Source organism: Chaetura pelagica, unplaced genomic scaffold (genome assembly GCF_000747805.2).
Source record: "Chaetura pelagica isolate M959 unplaced genomic scaffold, ChaPel_1.0 scaffold71, whole genome shotgun sequence".
NCBI lineage: Eukaryota > Metazoa > Chordata > Aves > Apodiformes > Apodidae > Chaetura > Chaetura pelagica.
Window position 1 is genome coordinate 4,429,992 of NW_009952435.1, and position 22,454 is coordinate 4,452,445.

The 22,454-nt window shown below is 38.9% G+C and overlaps 1 protein-coding gene across 1 annotated transcript in view; it reads left to right on the forward strand.

Moving 5' to 3' along the window:
* The window catches only part of FHOD3 (formin homology 2 domain containing 3), a 341,206-nt gene that overhangs the window by 165,916 nt on the left and 152,836 nt on the right, over window positions 1-22,454 (forward strand). Inside the window, exon 5 of the mRNA XM_010008354.1 lies at window positions 18,381-18,475. Coding sequence (XP_010006656.1) covers window positions 18,395-18,475 — 81 coding nt within the window. The 5' untranslated portion in view covers window positions 18,381-18,394. The remainder of the gene's footprint in view (window positions 1-18,380; window positions 18,476-22,454) is intronic.

A 22,454-nucleotide genomic window follows, 5' to 3' on the forward strand; every position in this document is an offset into this window, starting at 1 on the left:
AGGAAATTTGTTTTCTGCTATATTACAGACACTGCCATAGTTTAAGTAAATTAGGCTGTCTGCTATAGCTCTGCTACTATAATTCTCTCTTCTGAGAGTAAAACTTAACAACAAAGTAGTTCAACTAGTTAGGAAGCATTAGACTCCTATTGTTCACACTTTTGACATTGTTTTATAGCTTTTTTTAGCTATTCCATAATTCACTCAGAATAAGTTAGAAGCAAAGAGATTACTTCAGTTTTCTGCTCACTGTTGTTTCCGTAGTGCTTTATCCATTAATCATATGTTTACTATAGCCAGTAGAATGAAACATGCTCCTAAATGGGTATAATATTCTACAGTCTCTCTCTGCATGCATGTACCTATTACCAGTGGAAATAGTAAGATTTCCAGTGTCTCTGCCCTTCTTTGGTTTTCTTGTTTTTCAGTTATGCATTTCATTCCTGTGCTTTTTATGAGATCATTGAAATTTATGTTTTTTCCTGCTTACAGAAAGATTTATGTGGTAAAATACATCATTTACACCTACTTAATGTAAGAAATCACTTCAGTGATTCAGTCAAGTAAGAAATTGCTTCATTTAGCTTCAGAAATTTCTTGTGGCAGTTCATCTTTTTTTTTTTTTTCTTTTTTTTATAAATTCCCTAGGAGTGACAACATTAGTTGTGACTTTGGTTGGATTGACTTTCTGCTCTTCAGGCTGTAAAGATGCCTTGCATGGAAACTCCAAACATGAAAGCAGCAGAACCATTGTTCTTTCACTAAATACTTAGTAGTCATAAACAGGGGTTTAAATGTAACTTTTATAAACCTCATCGAAGTGGAAAAGAGAAAGGAGGGAAGTATTTCTAGCCTGGCAGGGAAAGGCTAGGTTTAGAAATACTATTTTCCTGAGATTTCTATGATCTCCCTCTGCAGCTGCTGAAATGATGTTGTAGTAGGAACCAGTGGTGAAACTGGTGTGAAACATCAACTTTCCTCTCCACATACATCATTATCTTGGACCCTAAATGAGGTGATGCCATCTGCTGTTTGCATAATGCATCTTGCTGTAAAAATAAGATTCTGAAATCACTGTGATGGTCTAGACTTTGAAAATATGATTTGAAAGATCTCGTATAAATAAACAGAAATCCTTTTCAAAACTAGTTATACACACATGAAAGCATTTATCATGAAATGGCCATGTTTTTTTTAAGATACTATAAGATTTTAATTTTAAGAGAGTGATGTGTAAATGCAGATACATATAGTGAGATATGTTTATCTGCAGATATGCATCTGTATATGTGATGTATATTTATAAGCAAAATTTTGTGCACAAACATACCCCAAATCAAGTATGTGTTACTGCAAGATGCAAGGAGAGAAGAAACAGCATTGCTGGATTGTAGAAATTACCTGGAAGAAGTTATTTACAAAGCAATAATGTATTTAATCTGTGTTTCCTAATCTTATAGCTCTCTGAAATTTATTTTCTTAATTATAATTGTAGGTCCTATTGTAGGTGGGATTGGAGAACTAAAAGAAGTATATATTATCCTATTTGAAAAGCACAGTTCTTTGCATAGGTCTTGCTAGATCCCCAGAGCTTTTTTAATTGGTTGTGCAAAGAAACACACAGTATAAAAGGTGCAAGAAGAAAGCACCATGACAGCCCATCACATAGAGAATAAAATATAGCTAGCCTTTTGAGTTCTTCATTCTACAAACTCTATACACTTCATGTAAATTAGATGAGGAATGTGTACAGTGTATGCTGTATACAGAAGGTTTGTTAAAGTTGTCAGGCTAGATTTAAGAAAAAAGGTTGTCAAAGAAGACAGCAGAGGTAAACACAGCAATATCTGATTTCAGCTTGTAGCAGTCGAGGGTTCTGAGGGCAGGCAAGCTCAGTGTGACCTTGGCAATCCACCTGGGACTCTGGTACCTCATTATGTCTCTGTTTTGCATTTTACTCTCCAGCTTTATGAAATGTCATGTAATTAAACCCTCAAAGAAGTGAAATGTGACCATTGAATCTCATTAGTTTAAACACGTAATTTTTTTTTTCCTTGAATTTCACTTTTTAGTGGTCAAAAGATAGAAGGACGTGGAGAATCTGCAACTTTCCAGTGTGCATTTCTGATTAAGGATTTTTTAAGGAGATGGCAAACACACCTCAAGTTGGAGAATTAGCTTTACAGGTGCTGTTTCCATGAAGTAGCCACTTTTCATGGAGCATATGAAGTGCATGGAGAGGTTTTGCTTGTTTTGTTAGCTGGATCATTTCCTTCAGGCATGTTCTTAAAGCCCTTTGACTAATGAGAAAACTATAAAGTGTTTCTTTTGGCAACAGATAAATAAAATATGTTGGAAATCATCCCAAAAATCGAAGACATTCTCAGTGTTCAAGAAAATCTCATCTCTCACCTTCTGAAAATTTTGTTTCAGAGAACAAGTGAAAATTCCTTCTGCAAGGTGGGGGAAGGAAGGGAGGAAAGTAAAGGAAAAGGGCAATATGCATGTGATCAATGCAAATTAATTGCTTTACTAATGCTACCGTTCCTCTGAGTGACCTTCCCAAGGTGTTACCATGTTTACATTATAAGCTGGACCAGCTGCCTGAAGTAGGTTGAGTGGTGGTAAATGCCATTCCCTCCCTCTGACCCCGCTCAGGAATTCAGAAGGGGAATAAGGGAATTAATTGGGTCTTTCTCAGAGGCGGTCGCAGAAGCGGTGTGAGGTACCTTGTAGCTGTAGGGTTCATTGCAGGTTTAGGGGCTGGTTTCCATTCCCGTTTCATTTAATAAGCTCATTGCAAGGAAGGACAGTAATTCTTCTAAAGGAAGATATGGTAGGGGAAGATTGATCGAAGATTTGGTGGGAAAAGAGAGCTTTCTCCTAACCTTCCCTGCTGAAAAAAAATACTAGGAAGAGTTGGAAGGTTTTGTCTGGAGACTTTGTCTTGAGATTTATATCTTTTGGATAAGCATTCTGGCTCTGAGCCTTTCTGTACGTTAAACTTGAAATGAGTTTCAGGAAGGTGCGAAAGAACAGACTTTATTTTTTTAGTGCCTGTACCAGCAATGTTGATTTTTTTCTCTTTATATTTTATTCCACTTTATATTTTATTTCTTTTTGTAAAGTCACATGGATTGGATACATTTTAGGCAACTTACTTAAGTAACCAAATTAGCAGCTCACTCCCAAGCTGACAGGCAAACATGGAGCTCTAAGAAGTCCACACAGAGTAATATTTGGTGTCTCAAGATTGTCTTGGGAAGATCTAAAACAATTTAGTAACATTTACTGTGCAATGGTTGTCAAATAATTTTTTACAGGTTTAAATCCACTGTCTTACTGCAGTGTTGATTTTTTAAAGCTCTTTGAGATTTTTTTACACAGTAGGAAGCAGCTGTCCTTATTTAACTGATAACTACTGTTTACATATTTTTTTTTCTGCTTTTTGACCACAAAATGTGAATTACTGGCTTTTAGGCTTTTCTGTTGCCTTTGCACTTTTTGCTAACATAAATTTCTTTCAATTAAGCAGTAAATCAAAATGGATTTTTTTTTTTGTTCCAGTCTATTTAATTCACACATAAAGCAACTCAGGTATTTAATTTAGTTATTAACTTTTCCATTATTTGTACTGTATGAAACATGGAAGTATACCCTTCTGCCTTGAGTAATCAGAAAGTATAAGATTAGTGAAAATTAATTACCTGTTACCACTATGAAGCAAAATAAACAGCTCTACAGATTGTAGCAACTGTTTTGTGAAGAGCAAAGACTGTTTCTACTGAAGACACCCACTTTATCAGTTTGTGTAGACACAAATAAATTATTTACACCCATTGTTTTGGTAACTTTTCATTTTACAAGCTGAATTTGTTCTGGATGGCAGTGATGATCAAAAGGTTAGCAGTGCTGCTTTCAGCATTCTCCCAGACATAAGGGTACCAGCCCCCCTAAAAAGGTGACATGTTTGATGAACAGATGCTTGGAGCTAAAGATGCCCTTCCAGGGCAACTGGGAGACTGTAGGAGCAGCAGCCTAGAGGAGCAGTGGAGCAGTTCAGAGATTTGTTGTCTCTCCACATCTCATAATCCTCCCTGGCCAGAGCACACGAAGAACTGATGCTCTTCACTCTTTTAAGAGTTTGGTCAGGTGGTAAGAAAGTTTTGGACTTAAGTGGCATTTTATCAGTGCTGCTATTGAGGAAACAAGAATAAAGAGTTTTCCCAAAACTGCAGAATAGGCCAGAGGATGACAAAGCTATGGGGTGGCGGTTGATTGTTGGTGTTTTGTGGAATATAGGATTTAGCTTGGGGTTGTCAAAACTCTTTTTCTGAGAAGTGCCTCTGGATGCATCAACTCAAATTACTGTCCATCTGAAATAACTCCTGCTTCTTCAAACTTCAGATGGTGTTGCAATGATGGCCTGAACTTTTAAAATCATGTTTGATGAACCAATTTCTGACAACGTGGCTTGCTGTTATAAAACAGAGATAGTTTGTAGATTTGTTTGTTGTTTTGCTTTAAAGTGCATGAACCGTTAATAAAGGAAATATTTATTCTGTTAAATGGCTAAAAACTCTGTGATGAATATAGCAGTTTCATTACACTTGGGCATGATGTGGGATTTTTTACCACCTCCCCCCTCCCTGCCTTTTCTTTTTTAATGAAACAAGCATACCAGCATAAAAAATAAATTTAAAATATTTTTTTTAAAAAATAGAAAGGTGTGTAAACCCATGTTTTTCTGGAAATAAGGCTTCCCCTCAAAGTTCAGGGGAAAAAATGTGTGATGTTCTTACTGTTTTTAAGGGTTCTGACATGGGAGGGAGAGATATTTTAACTGAACATCTGCAATAGTATTAAGATGTTGTGTACTTGATAAGCAAGTAATTACAACCAACTTGTAAGACAGCGTTAGTATATTCCCTGTTTACTGGTGTTCCTTGTTTTCTGAAGGGCTCCCATACTGCAGAAACCTGAATCTAAACTCTGTTGCATCTCTTCTGCATATAATTGAAGTATTATTATGTCAAAAAGTTTTCTCAAGAATTAGATTGTCAGGGGTCTCAGATGTGACATCCAGAGCTCATGAAAGCTCCGAGTTCTCTGCAGAACAGAATAGTTACTTCATCGGTGTGCTATGCAGACAGTGTATTGAGACCTGTGAATCACTCAGTATATTGATGAACATTATAGAAAGTCCTTCAGGAAATGAAATATTCTGTCTTCACAGGAGGTTTGCACTAAACAATTCCTAGGACCACACACCGAGAAAGTGCTTTTTAGACAGTATTTTCCAGTACTTGCTTTGAATGAAGTAGTACTCCAAAGTGTTAAAATAGTGTTTCTTGGAATTAATTTTGATGTAGTGAAGTTTGTGCATGATGTAGGCTGAACGAAGTTTCCTACAGGAATCTTTATTCTGTCATTTCTTGAATTTCACATGCTTGAATTGTGTTTGCTTCATGTTCTTTTAAATTCTAAGAACCTAGAAATCGTTAATTACCCATGGTGAATTTATTTTGATTGTGGACTAACTGTGCCTTAGATGAATAGTTGTCTATGCTGGTTATGCAAAGATGGTTTGGGTTCAGTCCACATCAGTTACTGAAGGAGTGTTGCGCAGAAGTGTCCGTGATACTTACAGGACTAGTTTGGGTCTGGAAGTAATTTAGCTGCTTCTGTGTGGAGCCCAAGTTTATTGCTCACAGAGCAAACCTTAGCAACCTTGCTCTGGACTGTCTAACACAAGGAGCTGTTAAACTTTCCTGCCTCCAAAGAGCCTCTTCACCAGCGTCTTCAAGGTTAGTGTTATGCAGGGAGTCCAGTGTTGTGTAAGTCCCACTAATGGGGTGCTGATTAATAATACAATCATAGAAACATGCTAGCATTCATAATGAGAATTACCATAGAATAGTTACAGTTGGAAAGGACCCTAAAGATCATTGAGTTTCAACCTCCCTGCATGGGCTGGGACACCTCCCACTAGGTCAGGCTGCTCAGAGTCCCATCCAACCTGGCCTTGAATGCTTCCAGGGATGGAGCTTCCACAGCTTCTCTGGGCAGCTTGTTTCAATGTCCCACCTTCACATTAAATAATTTCCTCCTGAAAAATATTATTGCTGTTAATGCTCTGGTTACTGAATTATAATATCAACAAAATGGAATAAAATCACCAAAAAATGTTTTGGGAAAGAAAATATGATCGTTCAACTGCATTTCTCGTTTACATAGTTACCGGTAAATAAGAAATGTAAACTGTGAGAACTTGGATAAATTCACCACCTTGATCTTCATGTTCGGCCAGTTTTTTCTCGTCCTGCCACCACACAGTAGTCAGCAATGACAGACCTCACTTTTTTAGGTGAAATGAAGATTACAGTCCCAAGTATTTTTCTTTTCTTCTGAATCTATTTTATTCATTTTTTATATGGTAAGGAAATAAAGGGAAAAGCATAATTCTGTAAACTTTCTGTCAATCTGAAATTCGAATGCAATGTATTTTTGTAAATTTGTCTTTGCCTGAGAATTTTGAGAAGTGTAAAAAAATGAGAGTGCTGTGCATTCTGCTTAGCTATTCACCTGTCTACATTCATTCAGAGAGGAGAACAGTCTGAACATGACACTGATGAAGATGATTTTGCTATGTTTCTCTCTTAAGAATTGCTGTAATAAGATGGGATTCAGTATTCAAAGGAGTTCTCTCACAGTGCTGAAGGGGAAGAAAAAAGAATAGAGGGATTAGAAGAGAATTACAGTTCATTTGGAAGGAATCTTTGCTCTTTATCTGAGATGAATGAGCAGAGACACAAAACAGCATTTTCAATCAATATTTTGGAAGAGTGTGAGCTCTGTACTTAAAGGGATTTGTAATGATGTCTCTTCCCTGCACCTTTTTCTCATGGGAAGTCCACTTCAAATGGGAGAGATGAACTTGTGACTTGAACACATTCTTTACTGAGAAATTTGAAAGGACACCGTATAACCCTAAATTTCACATAGCAGCAGACATACTTGAAACAAAAAGAATAAAAAGCACATTTAATGAAGTGTTGTATCGGTTTGCCTTCTAGTGCTGACTTTGGCTTTGTTTAGCTAGTACTTAAAGAATAGAGTCTTTCATTAATTTGCTCTAACAAGCATAAATTCAGGAGATGAAAGGGAATTCTTTGATGGCATGCACATTACTGCAGGGCGGACTCTATCTGAAATGTTAGAGACAGGCTGAGCATGCTGAAGAGCAATAACTTTGAGAAGTGTATCAGGAATTCAGTTTCAGCATCTGTCACAGTATAATTAAAATTAAGAAAATTTGAAGGATACACTAAGAAGGATATGCATTTTTTTCTTAAAATCACTAGGTGTTGGGATGCATCCCTTGGTAGACAAAGACACAAACATCTTGATGCAACCAGCTTTTATTTTCAGGTTGTTTGATTTGAATCTTTTGTAGACAACACACTATGGTGAAGAGTGTGGGATGCTGTGAGAGTTCCAGTCTTTGCTTTGAGCAGACACACTTTCTTTTCCCACTTAATTTAAGAACTATTCTTATTTAGTTGCTGAACTTAAAGCATAGTGTGAATTCTTATTTATACTCTCTTGAGCCAATCCTTCCTTAGCAGGTGAGGACATAAAATATTTTGGATGGTTTGGAATATAGGTGGACAGGAAAAATGTGACTTTCTGTGCTCCTCTACAGTGACCTTTGGATCAGTTGGTGTCGTGAGCCAATGCCAGGGGGACAAAAGCATTGAAAAAATCTTAGGTTTATATTGAAAAAAATGTTTAAAAAGCAGAGCTGCTTTCATTTTTTTTTCCACTAACATTTCAAAAACTACTCCCACAAATTATCTTAATAATTCTGTGCTATTTGTTCACTTGCTGTATTACTGTCTATTCTGATGAAGAAAGCCAGTGCCATCCTTAGGAACTTCCAGGCTTCTCTAAAATCCTTCACCTGTTCTCACTTTAATGACAAGTATTGGGAAAGACTTGAGGTATCTTCTAGTGCTTCTTAAAATAATGTTTCTTCTTCCATCATGAGACATTTCAATACACAGTCCCTGTTTTTGGGAGAAGAGGGAACACAGTTTGGAAATACATTGCCAGGTGAAGAAACTATGTGGAAATTAAAAACCAGCTTAATGTAGAAAGAATATAGCTGAAGACATTTACATGTATTTTTTGTTCTCAGTGTGGCATTTCCATGTTATTCCCCAAGCATACTTTCTGCTACCAGCTAGAATAAACAGTGTTTGAATTCTACTGAAAATTGGAAGGCTACTAAGTGTCACTTGTGGCAGCACACTGTTCCCTGCAAAGTCCTCAGTGGGAAATGATGTGAAACACTGATGGTGGGATTACTATTTTCATTGACTGTCATTCATCTTTCTTTTTTTTTGTATTCTGTTCTTCAAGAATATAGTGTCTTATTTTTAGAACTCCAGGCTTATTGAGAATATGCTACAATATATGGATTTTGGAGACTAGCTTTTGGGGTTTGAGTAGCAGAAGTAACTTCACATGCCCACTGAAATGGCTCTGACTCTCTGTAAGCCTCCCTGCCAAAGTGTAGCTCTGGTGTATTTATCTACCTTACCAGATGCAATGCTGTTATTTCAGGATGCTAAGCTAGGCCTTATGTTTACCTGCTTGGCATGACGTCTTGGAGAATGAAGCTGAGTATAAAAAGCAAGGAACTGCAACCTTGGGAAATTTTAGCACTCAGGGTAGCACAAACATGTTACTACATGACAACAAAAGATCATCGATCAATGTTTGTGCTTTGCAAAAACTGCACTGAAGTCCACAGGGTAGAGCAATGTTTGGAGTTTCTACTTGTACAGGAATTTACCTTTTTTTATTTTATTCCTCTTATTATACGATAATGCTGGGAATTCTTGTGTTTCCTCTTTTTGCTTCCTAGGGATCTTCAGTTTTGTTTAGGAAAAATGTAAATATTAGGAAATGTGGGGTGTTTTTTCCAAGAAAAATGGAAGAGCAAGAAAAAGCAGCCAGTGAGAATCTGTCATTTGTTCACTTCAAAACTGACAGTTTCACCCTGGAAAGTTTACTGTTGTATTAACAAGAAAAGCTGTTGGTAACTAAAAATGTTTGGTATGTGAACACTTTCACCCTTCTGTATGTCCTTTCTCAGCTCTAGTGTTAGTTTAGTTGTTAATCAGCCCAGCTGTGTTACCCCTTGATTCTGTTTCCTTTCTACATAGGGTAGGAAACCCAACACAGTGGGGGTTTTTTTCATAATCACCTCAAAAGTGCCTGACTGCAGCCAACGAAGATCCTATTGGCATATGATAGAAAAAAGTTGTTTTTCTATTCCCTCACAGTTTTCTCTGCCCTAACTGCAATGGCACACAGAGTCTGCCAATCAAAATAAGGTGGTGTTGCTAAGACTGAATCTCAGTTTCATTTTTTTTTTCCAGCCTCATACCTGACTCTGTGGTGTTTCCTAGTCCAAACGCTGAGTTCATTCTCAAGGCTTAGCTTTTTGCCATGTGAAGGAGATGTTGGAATTCCAAACTGATGTGCTGTATGTAATTGATAATGATTGATAAAAGACAGCTAGCACCTGCGGGACCTTTCTTTGTGCAGGGTAAATAGGTGTCTGAGGGGTTCAAGAAAGGGAGCTGCAGAAATTATCTTTTCCATTCTGGAAAGGTTGGTTTGTGTTTCCCTCTTTGTACCTTCAAAGTCAGGATTAGTATTGTTTACACAGACAGAAGGCTTACTTTCATGATGATTAATGGAGAGGCAAAGGCCTTGAAATCCATCACAGCTAGTACATTGCCAGACTAAATTACTCAGTTAGCTCCCAAATAGAAGGGCTAAGGTATCGCTTCTTAACTGGAGAGTCTTGCTAAGTTTCCCTGATATAATCCTAAATGTAAGGTCCATTTTCTTTTCTGGCTTCTAGCTCAGTGCAGTTACTGTTTCTTAACTATGGATAAATCTTCAATTTAAATTAAGTTTAATTAAATTTAAATATTGTGAGAGGGACTAACTCTGTGATTGGAGAGAGTAAAGGCCAGACTTCAGTGGTGCATAATGAAAGAACATCCAACCTATGATTCTCTGATTCAGTTTCACTGCTGTTGTAAAGAGCTTGGATGCCTAAGTATGATAAATCTGAAAGTTTAAAATATGTTTCAAGGTGAGTCTTCTCTGAAATAGTCATGTGAACTATGTTACTGGAGATGAGAGAAGACACCCTTGTAAAAGATTCTTAATTTCTGCCCTAAAACTGAACTACTTCTCTTTTGCAGCAGAATCAGTACTCACTGCAGGAAATCATAGCTGAGAGTTATGCATAAGCCCACTGGAGTTAATTCTTGAGTATTTCCATGGATAGTGTCCTGCACTGGCATGATGCTCTTGCAGAATTCATCACCTCACCTCACAAGAAAAGCTTTCTGGCAAACTCACCATTGCATCCTGCTCCTTGAGAAAAGAAATTCTGTAGGCTAGTCTGGAAATCTCCTCAGAAAATCCTTTAAAACTCTGGAAATCTAAGTTCTTAAGAAAACTAACTTTGTACACAGGTTGGAAGAACATGATTAATTCTTACAGCCTATACTGATTCCATTAAGAAGCAGGTGCCTTAATTTAGTTCTATGTATGCATACATTATGACATGATCTTAATTCAGGGCTACCACACATTGTCTTTTTCCACAAGAGCTTTCCTTCATGAAGCACCAAGAATGAATGGTCATCTTTTAAAATGAACTAATTAACTTTTTTTTTTTCTTTTGTCTTTTTCCCTTCTCCTGTCTTCCTTTCTTCCTTAATTCTTTCTTTCCCTTTTCCTTGCCTTCCTTTTTTTTTCATACTTTTATGCTTTTAGTCAGCTGGCAAAAGAGTGGTCTAATACTGGAGCAGACTAGCTCATTTGTTAATAAGATACTTTAATTACATATTTCTTTTTAATGAGGAAGTGTTTTTACCTTTTGCTATATAGGCTTTACCCAGCTTATTGTACTTTGGTAAGTGTTACTCATTTTGTAAAGCATTCTGGAATATAGTGCATTTAAAATGTGATGGCTGCAACATAAAATAATGATTAAAACAATTATGACTAATTGTGCAAAGCTTTTTATAATGCATATACATAAGCTAGATTTCAGTTCATGTAAAAATACATTCAGCAGAATAACTGCTGAGAGAGTCCGGTGAGAATCTATTCTTTCTTTGCAGTCAGGTAAATTGTGAGAAATACCACACAAGAAATGTTGGAAGAGGTGCAATTGTGATGCAGTCTCTTGGCTGCAGCGGGGCTTGTGCACCACCACGGGTGTTGTGTGGCATGTATAAAGGCCCAGTGTTTGTCCAAACACTTGAGCTGATTAAAGCTGCCTTATGTCCTTTGACCTTGCTGCATGCTGTTTTTTAAAGGTAGAAACACCAGAGTAAAAAGGTAGTGGAGACAACATGAAGAGGAGAAAATTCCTCTGTAAGAGCTTTCTATGGTCCTGGACTTGCCATGTGTGGGCCATCCCTTGGGAAAGGGCTGCATTTCTCCTCACTCCTCTTACATGGCTTTCTGCAGCGTGCTTAGGTCCTGAAACGTACATTGCTGGCTGTGGTTCTAACCAAGCAGGTACAACAAAGGCATGCTGTAACTTCCCTTAAAAGTACATCTTATTTAAAAATCAAGGTCAACCCCACCAAGAAACCAAAATCCTTTCTTTGCTTGTGGCTGAAAAATTTCTTTTGCCATTATTTTAATTCTAAAGAGACAACACAAGCGTATTTTGACACTTATTATTTCAATCAGTCTATTAAAACTCCGTGCTCAATGCTGTGTTCTTAAATAGCACAGCCTAGCAATAGTTTCCACCATCCACAGGAAATACTGGAGGAGATTTATAACTGACGTTCCTGGCACAATGGAGAGATTTTCAGATGTGTGTTGTTATTATTATTCCATTCTACCTAATTGTCTGCCTTCAACAATAACCTTAGGTGAACCCAAGGGGCTGCTAGCAAAGAAACTCTCTTTTATTGCTGATTACTACATGAAAACAGGCTGCCAACTCTGGACTTGGAGCAGAGCTTCAACAGACCAAGAGTTTGGGAAAACTTGTCAAAGTTTTGAGGTCTTGATGACTCAGAAATGATCCACAAAGGCAAGCATTTTTGGTTCTTGGAAACCAGTGGTTGACAACACCTCAGCAATATAACAGGCGCAGGGACCACAGAGCATTTATGAGCCTCATTATTCACTTTGAAAGCAGGCTGTGACTGTGGCTCTGGGGGTAGGATGGTGGGTGCCCTTCTTTTTTACCAGGGAAAGGTACCTGCATGCTCAGTGCCTCCATAACTCCCTATTCTGAGGTTCCTTAACTAGAATGGCTCTAGTTATTCTTTGAACCTCATGCACACACACACGCACAAACATCTCCTCTCTAAAGCTGGAGAGTGGCACGTGCAGCCTTTGTGGTTTGTTTGGCTTTATCCAGGGATGACTTCTGGACAGCAGCTTCCTTGGAGCCTGTAATCCAGGGAAAAATTCTGGTTGTCAATTTTTTCACTCATTTTCAGAATTAAAAACCACAAGAGTTTTATTGTATCTTGTATATTTTCCATTAAAGTAGATGGAGAGAAAAAATGTATATTAAGTTTGATCTGGAAGCTGTCTCTGCAAAAGGTTTGAACTTTGACTAATAATTTAGGTCTGAAACTAGAGTGCAGAAGTTTCCAAATACTTAGGATCTATTAAAGTACTGTGCAAGACTAAAATCTAGACTTTAAATACTGTTGGCTAGCATAAGAACTTCTGTACATCAGCAACATAACACATTTACATCTGTACAGAACTGTATTTGCAGTTTTCAGTTTATAACATTAGTCCTGTGATATGGGGTTTTTTTTGTGAGAAGTTCAGTTCTTGGTTAATACAATTAATACAAGGTCAGTACACGGTTAATATGGGAGTTCTGAAAATTAATTTCTTAACGTATTTCAACCATGATGTGTGTGATAATGGAAATAACAAATTAACAGAGGGTAAAAAGAGGAGTAAAGAAATGGGATTAGGTGTAAAACCAGCAGATTTTGCACTGAAGCTAAAACCAAACCATACGAATAGTAACAGAGCAAAAAGCAAAACAAACAAAGCCCCAAACCTGAAATTTTTAGCTAGTTCTAGCCCTTTGGAGTAAGTGTGAGTCATAAGGTTTGGCACGGTGCTGCTTTGTAAGATCATTTTCAGAAGCAGTGGAGAGGCCAGGTCATCTAATTTTATCTGATGTCACGTCTTACAAGGAAGGAGCTCTGCTAATTTTGTTCATTTTCAAGTAGCTGGATGGTACAAAAGTTGCATTTAACAAAGATTTCTCATCAGGGATTATGATTTCTCATCACTATCCAATATCTTTGGATATTACGGAGACTATAACGTTTTCCCTGAGGCTGCATGTGCAAGCACTGTTGATGGGAATGTGCCACAAGCAAAAGTAAAGCTGCCGACATCCAGCGTGGCAGGGCTGAGCTGAGCTGAACTTCTTGAGTTTAAGGCAGTGCCCCTTGATAGCTGAGTTCTTACCTCTCTAGTGAGGGAACAGAGAGAAAGACATTTGAGATTGCTATGTTTTCATCAGAATTATCACCTAGTGTGATAGAATACTGGATAACTGCATTATCTTCCTCTTGGAATCCCTCACTAGACATATGCTGAAATTTTGTTCTTAATCGGGATGTTTATTTTGATGGAGTATGACTTTGGTGCCCAGCAATAGGGTACATGAGCTAGTACTCTTTTCTTCAGATGGAAGGAAAGCGGTTACACAGATTCGTAATTCCTCATTGATGATGATAAGATTTTAACTAGCAAAGTGAAAGATGCCTTTAACATCTGGTTCTTGCCCATTAGTTTCATCCCAGTCTGTCTGTCATTCCTGCTCGCCCATTGCTGTACACAGCGTGCCACATGCACCATGGCTGTTGGTTATGCCTTATGATCTTGGGCCAGAAGCTTTCTCTAGAACTGAAGCTTAAGGCTTTGGCCTGCTTCACCTTATGTGTTTGCTTCTGCTGATGGAAACACTTGCAATTACAAGATGTATCCCTGCCATGTATCTTGAAGTGATAAATAGGGGTTTGACTCGCAGGAAACTGTAAGAAATAGTGTTTGTGCTCATTCCGTGCTGCTGTTTTCTCTAAGTTAATCTTGTGATAAAATACAAAGCAGACAGAGCAAATGAGAGAAGCAGGTGTGGGGGCAAGAAATGGCTTTGAAACTTTTGACACTCTGGATGGGAAAAAATTTACTTAAAGTGATGTTCGTTGTGATGATGGTTTATGCTAGAGTTTCTCCCTTTTGGTCCTATAACTTTATATAGGAAAGATCCCAGGAGAGTATCAGTGCCAATACTGGCAAGTTTTTAGAGGCTTTCTTAAACCTCTTATTTCACAGAAATTTATGAAGGTTCTGGCTGGTATGTCCTTTTCTAGCCTGAGCCTTTCCTAAGAAATCCAGCAATTTTCCACTTGAAAATAGCTATGGGTAAAGTCACACACTACTTTCACATAAGATTAAGGGTTTGACAAGGATAGTGGGAACAAAGAAATTCCAAATTAAGTCTGCTCTGTATTTAAAGCCCCATCTCCCAGCCCCCTGTTGCACAACAGCAAGCTTTCCTAATGCAAGTAGGTTGTTGATATACTTCCAAAAAGAATTCCAGTTAGCTAGAATTCCAGAGAGCTAAGAGATGGGATTAAATGGATTAAATAGCCTCCTCATTTTTCAGTGAAAAAAGAGGACTTTGGCTGAAGGCATGTACAAGTAAGAACTTAAATTATTTTGGACCAGATTGGCCTTCCAGAGAACCTCAGATTGCCTTGCCCATGAGGATGCTCTTCTTGGTGAGTGCCTGCATGTTGGTGGTGGGCTGTGCAAGGATGAAGTCGCCCACATGCAGGGCAGTGAGCGTGAGGAGTTGCCATTTCAGCAGATGATGATCTAGCTGGGAGGTAGACTATTGGTTGGGTAGAAAAGCTGCAGAGTATAAATTGGTGCAGAGTGCTCTGCAGCCATTCTGTGCCCTACATAGCCAGATCCAAGCCCTGGGAGAGCTGGAGAACCTCCAGTCTGCCAGCCTGCTCTTACACAAGCACTTTTCGTGGCCTCTTCCATTTTGCCACTGTTTTGTGTGGTTACTAAGTGTTTACTTTTCCTTCCTTAGCACAGAATCACATAATCACAGAATTACCAAGGCTGTAAGAGACCTTTAAGATGAAGTCCAACCTATGACCTAACACATCCAGGGACAGTGCCTCCACCACTGCCCTAGGAAATCCATTCCAATGTTTAATCACCCTCAGTGTGAGGAATTACTTCCTAATATCCAAACTAAACCTCCTCTGAAGCAGTTTGAGACCATGCCCACTTGTCTTGTTGCTAGTTGCCTGGAAAAAGAGCCCAGTCCCCACCTGACTAGAACTTCCCTTCATGTAGTTGAAGAGAGTGATAAGGTCTCCCCTGGGTCTCCTTTTCTCCAGGATAAACAGCCCCAGCTCCCTCAGCCTATCCCTATAAGACTTTCCCTCTAGTCCTTTCACTAGCCTTGTTGCTCACAGACACTTCACATGGTATGAAACTAAACATTCTTCTTTTAGGTCATCTTGAGGACTTGTTTTCCCAAGAATTTATAAAGCAACAGCTTTGTAAAAAGGGCATACAGATTCTCCTTAACCTACTCTTCATCATAATGAAAGCTGATTTCACTTCAATCCTGCCTGTTTTGTCTTACCCTGCTTATTGTGTCATCCTTTCCTTTTTCTGACTCCTGAAGACAGGAAATAGCAATACGAAGCTCCAGGCCAAGGACTGTCAGCAGCTGATCAGTTGTTATGTGGCAAATAATTACTGGAGTCCTGACTTGTATGTGGACAACACCACTCCATAGCAAACCTGTGTTCATCTGTGTCTTTTGTGATTCTTTGTCCTTTAAAACTTACTGGCCTCTTATTCAAGTGGCAGCCAAAGTGGGTTTTTTCATGTATTACTAATTTCCCTTCTGTATCTAAAGACCTGTCGCTGGTAAGGTATAGAAACTACCATATACTTAGAGAAGCAATGATAATGAAAAAAAAACTAAAAACAAACAAACAAACAAAAAAGATTGTGGAAGCAGTTGCAGGGGCAAGATTAGTAGTATCTGATGAAAATTGTCAGGAATCCTGAAAACTTTTTTGTTGGCTTTTTTCTAAAGTCTGCTAATTTGCCTTAACCTATTGCTGTTACGAAGAGTCACAGCTAAGAGGCTGAAGACTAATGCGTCCCAGATCTCACTTACGCATCCAGTCTAACTGGTCTTAAGTAAAAGCAGTGGAGTAATTTTGTATTGTGTGCATGATTTTCCTTTAAAAGCAGACTTCTTACTGTCTTTGGTTTCTATGTTAATTTGGAAAGCATGAGCCAAAAGTAAAATTTGTTTCACATTTGTTTCAAATTCAAGTCAAATCCTTTCACCCCCAACCAAAGAATTTAAGAGAAAAAAAAAAAAGGGGGGGGGGGGAGGGGATGATGACCTTATTATGACTGGGTCTTATCCTGATCAAAGACCACATCTTTTTAGCATTGAAAGGAAGTAAAAACAAGAATTAAGAACTTTCTCTGATTACCACTGGCATAGCAGTGTTCTCTTCTTTCCTCTACCTGCAAGAAAATGCTTCAAAGCAGCCATTTATTCAGGCCATGTAAAGCTTATCTCTTTTTACTGACTGGCTTACGTTTTTTATTTTACCTTAACACTTGGGCCTGTGTCCCTCCCACCTGATTTTATTCACCTGAGACATATGTCTTTGCAGGGTAGTGATTGATTGCTTCCTGGAGAGGAGGAGTAGAGAGAGATGGGCATACCCAGCAGCAGCAGCAGCAGCAGCAGCAGCAGCAGCAGCAGCAGCAGCAGCAGCAGCAGCAGCAGCAGCAGCAGCAGCAGCAGCAGCAGCAGCAGCAGCAGCAGCAGCAGCAGCAGCAGCAGCAGCAGCAGCAGCAGCAGCACAGCCTCGCTAAGATATGAGTTATCTCCTTGCTGCAGTCCTCTTGCTTACTTTTTCTTCATCTTCATTGACTGCATAGAGTGGCTTTGTTTCTAGTTTGGTCTAAGAGATTAGATAAGGAATACAAGTACCTAAAATTAGCACCTTGGGTTTTTTTTTTAACTGTAAGTCAACCATCTAGAGCAAAGGAAAAAGGAGGAGACAGGATTAAAAAAGGAACCTGACTGTTTAGCTGTAGGGGTACTTAAGTGCCTGCCTAACATTCAGGTCTTTGAAAATCTGCCCTGAGGAAAGTGATACTGCACTGTGCACAGCCTGTGCAAAAGTTGGTAAAAATTCAGAATGTGTTCGGAAGACCAGTAACATCCTAATTTTCCTAACCCAGTGGTTTTTTTTTTCCTTTTTTTCCCCACCATAAAGCAGTGTACTAAGGGCTCATCAGGTTGTGCATTAGATAATTGAGTTGTTATTCCAACAGGCTGTGCTGAAAGGTGTTACATCAGTGATTTCTTTTTCATCCCGCTGTGCTTTGATCTCCTGCTATAAAGCAGAAGATCTAACAGTGGAAACTTTTGAAGATGATAGATGGATTTTTGCTAATCCACTTTTCATAATCCATATGAAAAATGTCTGTCCTTATCAGTCAGAAAAGATTTAATAACTTGTCTCTTGAAAGTCTTGTATTATCAGGATTGCAAACTGTGGAATTACTATTATGAACTATTTTACTAGCATGTTTTGAAATGTTGTTGTAAGTGCTTTAGAATAAATGACTGAAGATGCTTCTCTGTTAACCATGCCTTTTTTGTTGCATTTTTTCACTAAAAGACAAAACTCTTTCACAGGACAGCACTTTGCAACGATGAATATTTACTGTTTTTAGTGGCGATAATTGCCCTGCTTTAATTTTATATTAATGGAATTTGCTGAAACAGTCAATTTAATCCAAATACACTAATTCCAAACATTATATGGTGCTGAAACAAATAGCAAAAGTCTTGGGTCACAAGATAGGAAGTACTGTAGCTCATTCATGCAACCGTTGTGACAGTAAGCAGTGTGTAGAATATTGTTTGCAAATTTTGGGGCCAAAAAATGGTGCATCTTCTAGGAAGGAACAAGTGCCTGTGCTTGTCCCTCCATGAAATTCACACTTATCATCCAGATGTAGTCAGTAAATTTACTGCAGTGGCCCAAGATTTTGTTCAGTGCAGTCTTGCCCAATATATCTTTCATTAGTTGAGCTCCCATATCTCTGGCAAATCCTGCTTATAGAAAATTGCTAGCAATGCTTACTGTTATGAAAAGTATTCACAGGGTCTGATTTTATTTTATCTGTTTTCTTTACAATAGCTTTGGGCCAGATTATGCTCTATGTCGATGGAATGAATGGAGTAATAAATCATAATGAAACCATCCAATGGCTGTACACACTTATTGGGTCAAAGGTAAGACACTCTCACAAATTCTCATTTTGTGTGTTTTTCACGTTCTTTAAATGCATTTTACTTGTATTACATATCCATTTAGGGTATAAACAGACTGCGTATTAGGTTCTAAATGAGTATGCAACATTGTGCAGGATACCAGGGCACAATGAGCTGTTATTTCTTTTCTACTATTTTTATACTCTTTTATACTGCTGGAACATACATGGTCTTAAAAGCAAAGATACCAAAGACACCCTCATTACTCCCTGTGTTGCCATTGGAGTCAACCATAGAGAAGATTTTTTTAGTCTCGTAGTTGCTGTTTCCAAGACATTATTTGGAACCACTTTTTGCGTTGTTTTGTTCTGCCTCTCTAATTAATGAATGCAAATTCTTCTCTACGGTTTTCACTTTTCTACATTGCTCAACTTTGCTGAGCATTAGGGTAGGACAATTCAGAGTGACTTCCTTCTTAGGACAGAAGAGAACAGTTTGAAGGGACCTACAGTGATCTTTTAGTCCCACTGCCTGACCACTTTGGGAATGACCAGAAGTTAAAGCATGTTGTTAAGGTCATTGTCCAGATGCCTCTTAAATCATGACAGGCTTGGGACATTGACCACCTCTCTAGAAATCCTGTTCCAGTGTTTGATCACCCACTTGTTCAAGAAATGCTTCTTAACGTCCAGTCTTCTGGCCTGAGGAGCCATAGAAGTCAAAGTCTGACACCTGCTGCCGGGGGATTTGTTGTAGGTCTCTGCATACAAGGAAACAAAAGCTGAAGGCTACAATATGTGCTGCTTTGATTGGTCTTCTTCTGTGGAGTAGTGATTTGTATAGTGCACATCCAGCTTTTAAGGCCACCTTTGCTAGAAATTGTAAAGGAAGCAGGACACCTGTTCTTCTGGTGTGTCATGCTGAAGGGTCATAGGGTGGATAAGGTCACAAATGCACCATTCTCTAGTCTATTGACTCTCTAACTTCAGGAAGCTTATTAAGGCCTGCAGGGACTGCTGTTGCTCTTGTGATGTAGACCTGGCTGTGATACATCTGTATGACACAACAGCTGGAATAGGGCGTGTAGCTATTGTTAACAACTTTAAAGTTGCCATAATTGGTGGAATTGAATCCATAGTTAAAATTACTAAGAAAATTCCAGGAACTTTTCCTCAAGTGGCTGAGTTGCAGAAAGTTGCTTTTGAATACTGCAGTAGAGATGCTGCTGCTCTCCCTTTTTCCCCTGATAGCTTTCACAATACAAGGAGAAAAACAGCTCAGTGTTCCACGGCTCTTTTTTAGCCACTACAGAATTTTTTTCTGCAATGCACAAACTTCACTGCTGCAGCAGATTATCGAGTCAAAGAACAGATACTGCAGTATTGAAAGAACTGATTTATCTTGGGTTGGTGTACATATTGGTAGATGTCTAGGAGTAAGTTAATTATGGTTATCAAATCTCAAGCTTTCAGAGCATGAAGATTTGGAGAGCAAGAAGATAAGGACAAACTTTTCCCCCATTTGAAATGTTCCACTGTTGGCTGAGCATTATGCTGGGCTGTTTGCCCTCTTGAAACAAGGAGTATTAGCCATGGATGGAAAAGCAGTGCAAGATGAGAGGGAAATGGTTTGCTTGGTATAGATCCTGATTCTGTATGGAACACATAAAGGAGACAAAGAAAAAAGGAAAAAAAAAAAATCACCATGTCCATGGTTATGTTAATCATCTAAAGCATCTAATGGGTGTGGGATGGGGATGAAACACAACTGTATTGCTACCTTGCAGATTAAATCCTGTCTTGGTATTCATGACCAGAGAACTTCAGCTCTCTCAGGTCCATACGTTTCTGTCTCCTTCACCAGGCTGAATTATTATCTCCATGTCCTGGCTCAGTGCCTGCAGCTGAGGAATGCAGGCAATGTGTGTTGAATAGTTTGGTTGTGTTGAATAGTTTGGTTTCAGGTAGCATCAAAGTTGCTTTTTCATTATTCTTTTACTGTCTTGGAAGAGATCTAAGTCCCTGCTTGTGTGCCAGAAATTAACTGAAGGTATTTCAGGCTTACTGTCAGAGTGTGGTGGGACAGCTGCTCTATGCACTTAAAGGTGGTTTTGACTTTCTGTGAAAACAGAACCCCTGGAATTTGCAACAATCTAATTTGCAGCCGTGCTATGCTGGTGCCTTCTCCTCAGCAAAGGCAACAAAAAAACATGTTTAACCCTGCTTAAAAAAAAACCAAACCAAAACAGAATTATGAAATTGCCGGTTAAGTCTTGGGACAAATCCCTCATAGAATGTCTGGGGTTGGAAGGGACCTATAAAGGTCATCTAGTCCAACCCCTCCCTACAATAAGCAGGGACATCTTCAACTAGAACAAATTGCTCAGAGCCCTGTTAGGTCTGACCTTGAATGTCTCCAAGGATGGGGCCTCCACCACCTCTCTACACGACCTAGTTCAAAACCACGACCCTCATATTAAAGAACTAATATTCAACCTAATCTACCCTTTCCTAGCTTAGAACCATTACCCCTTGTCCTGTGGTTACATGCCCTTGTGAACAGGTCTTCCCCAGCCTTTTTGTAGGCTCCTTTCAGGTATTGGAAAGTCGATGTAAGGTCCTCGCAGAGTCTTCTCTTCGTCAAGGTTGAAGAACCCCAACTCCCTCAGCCTGCCTTCATAATGTTCTGCTCTGTCTCCATAGGGCAGCTGGTTCTGTGGGCCTTGCTCGCTTCTAGTAATGTATTATTGCATGTGCTTGTCCACTGAAGGACACACATTCAGCAGAGGAACTTAAGATCCATCATGCTCAGCTCTGCAACTATAATTCTGGCACACATTTCCAATTTCACTTTAGGCACCCAGCAATACTTCTGTATAGGGTAAGGGGAGGTAGTGGGAAATAAAATTTTAAATTACTGAGAAGGAACAACTATAAGCAATTTACTGAAAGCCTGTCCAGATTGTTGTCATTCTGTTCCTTACTAGTGGTAGTTCTGCTTCAGTTTTAGCCCTCTAAGTACAAGTAGATGCTTATATGGATGGATTATCAGATGTTGTTGATAATTTTAGCACTGTGGTTTAAATTTGCTCTCAACAAAGTTACTGGGGAGGTGATTAAAATTCCAGCATCATGACTGCACCAGTGCTGCTGCCCTTACACCAATGGTGTCATGGTGAGGAACTGACAAGCAGGAAGAAAGTTAATCTTAGATGACTCATTTGTTAGTGGGGAGAAAGAGCCTCCTCTTTGAACTTGGTGTTGTATAGGTGTTAGACTGGAAAGCTGAGGTTAGCAGTACCCTTCTTTTGCCATGTTATTTAAAGAGAAGAGCATTATCAGCAAATCCCAGGCTCTTAGGGCCGCTGCTAATCCTTTGCAAGACACATTCAGCCATGGTTGACCACACCAATGTGTGCCAGTAGCCTCATAGGCTGGCTGTAGACTGCTTTCCCATCATCAGTGGCTAATAAATCCCTGGCATAAAACATTTACAGCATAATCTCAATTTAAATGTACATTACTGCTATTTCATCATTACTTATATAGGCAGCAATTCATCGGTCTTTCCTTGTTTAACAAAGCATTCAAGTATGCACTTAATTATAGGTGTATGGTTTCATGCTGTTGGCTTCCAGGAAACTTTAATACATAACTGAGGCCAGCAGTGTACTGCTGTAGGAGTGTAAAAGAGGGCCATAGCAGGGCCAAGGCTCTGGCCATCTTCTATAAGCAAGAAGTTATGTAAATAGGGAATATCTGTATCCACCTGGTTTTATTTTAGCGTTCATTAGTAGCATGGAAAATTCATGCAAGATAGTTTGTGTGACAAAACTAGGAGTCAATGAATGCTAGTTAACAGTGCTTTCAGAATTGCTTCTTAATTCTTTTCCTTCCTTCCTTCCTTCCTTCCTTCCTTCCTTCCTTCCTTCCTTCCTTCCTTCCTTCCTTCCTTCCTTCCTTCCTTCCTTCCTTCCTTCCTTCCTTCCTTCCCTCCTTCC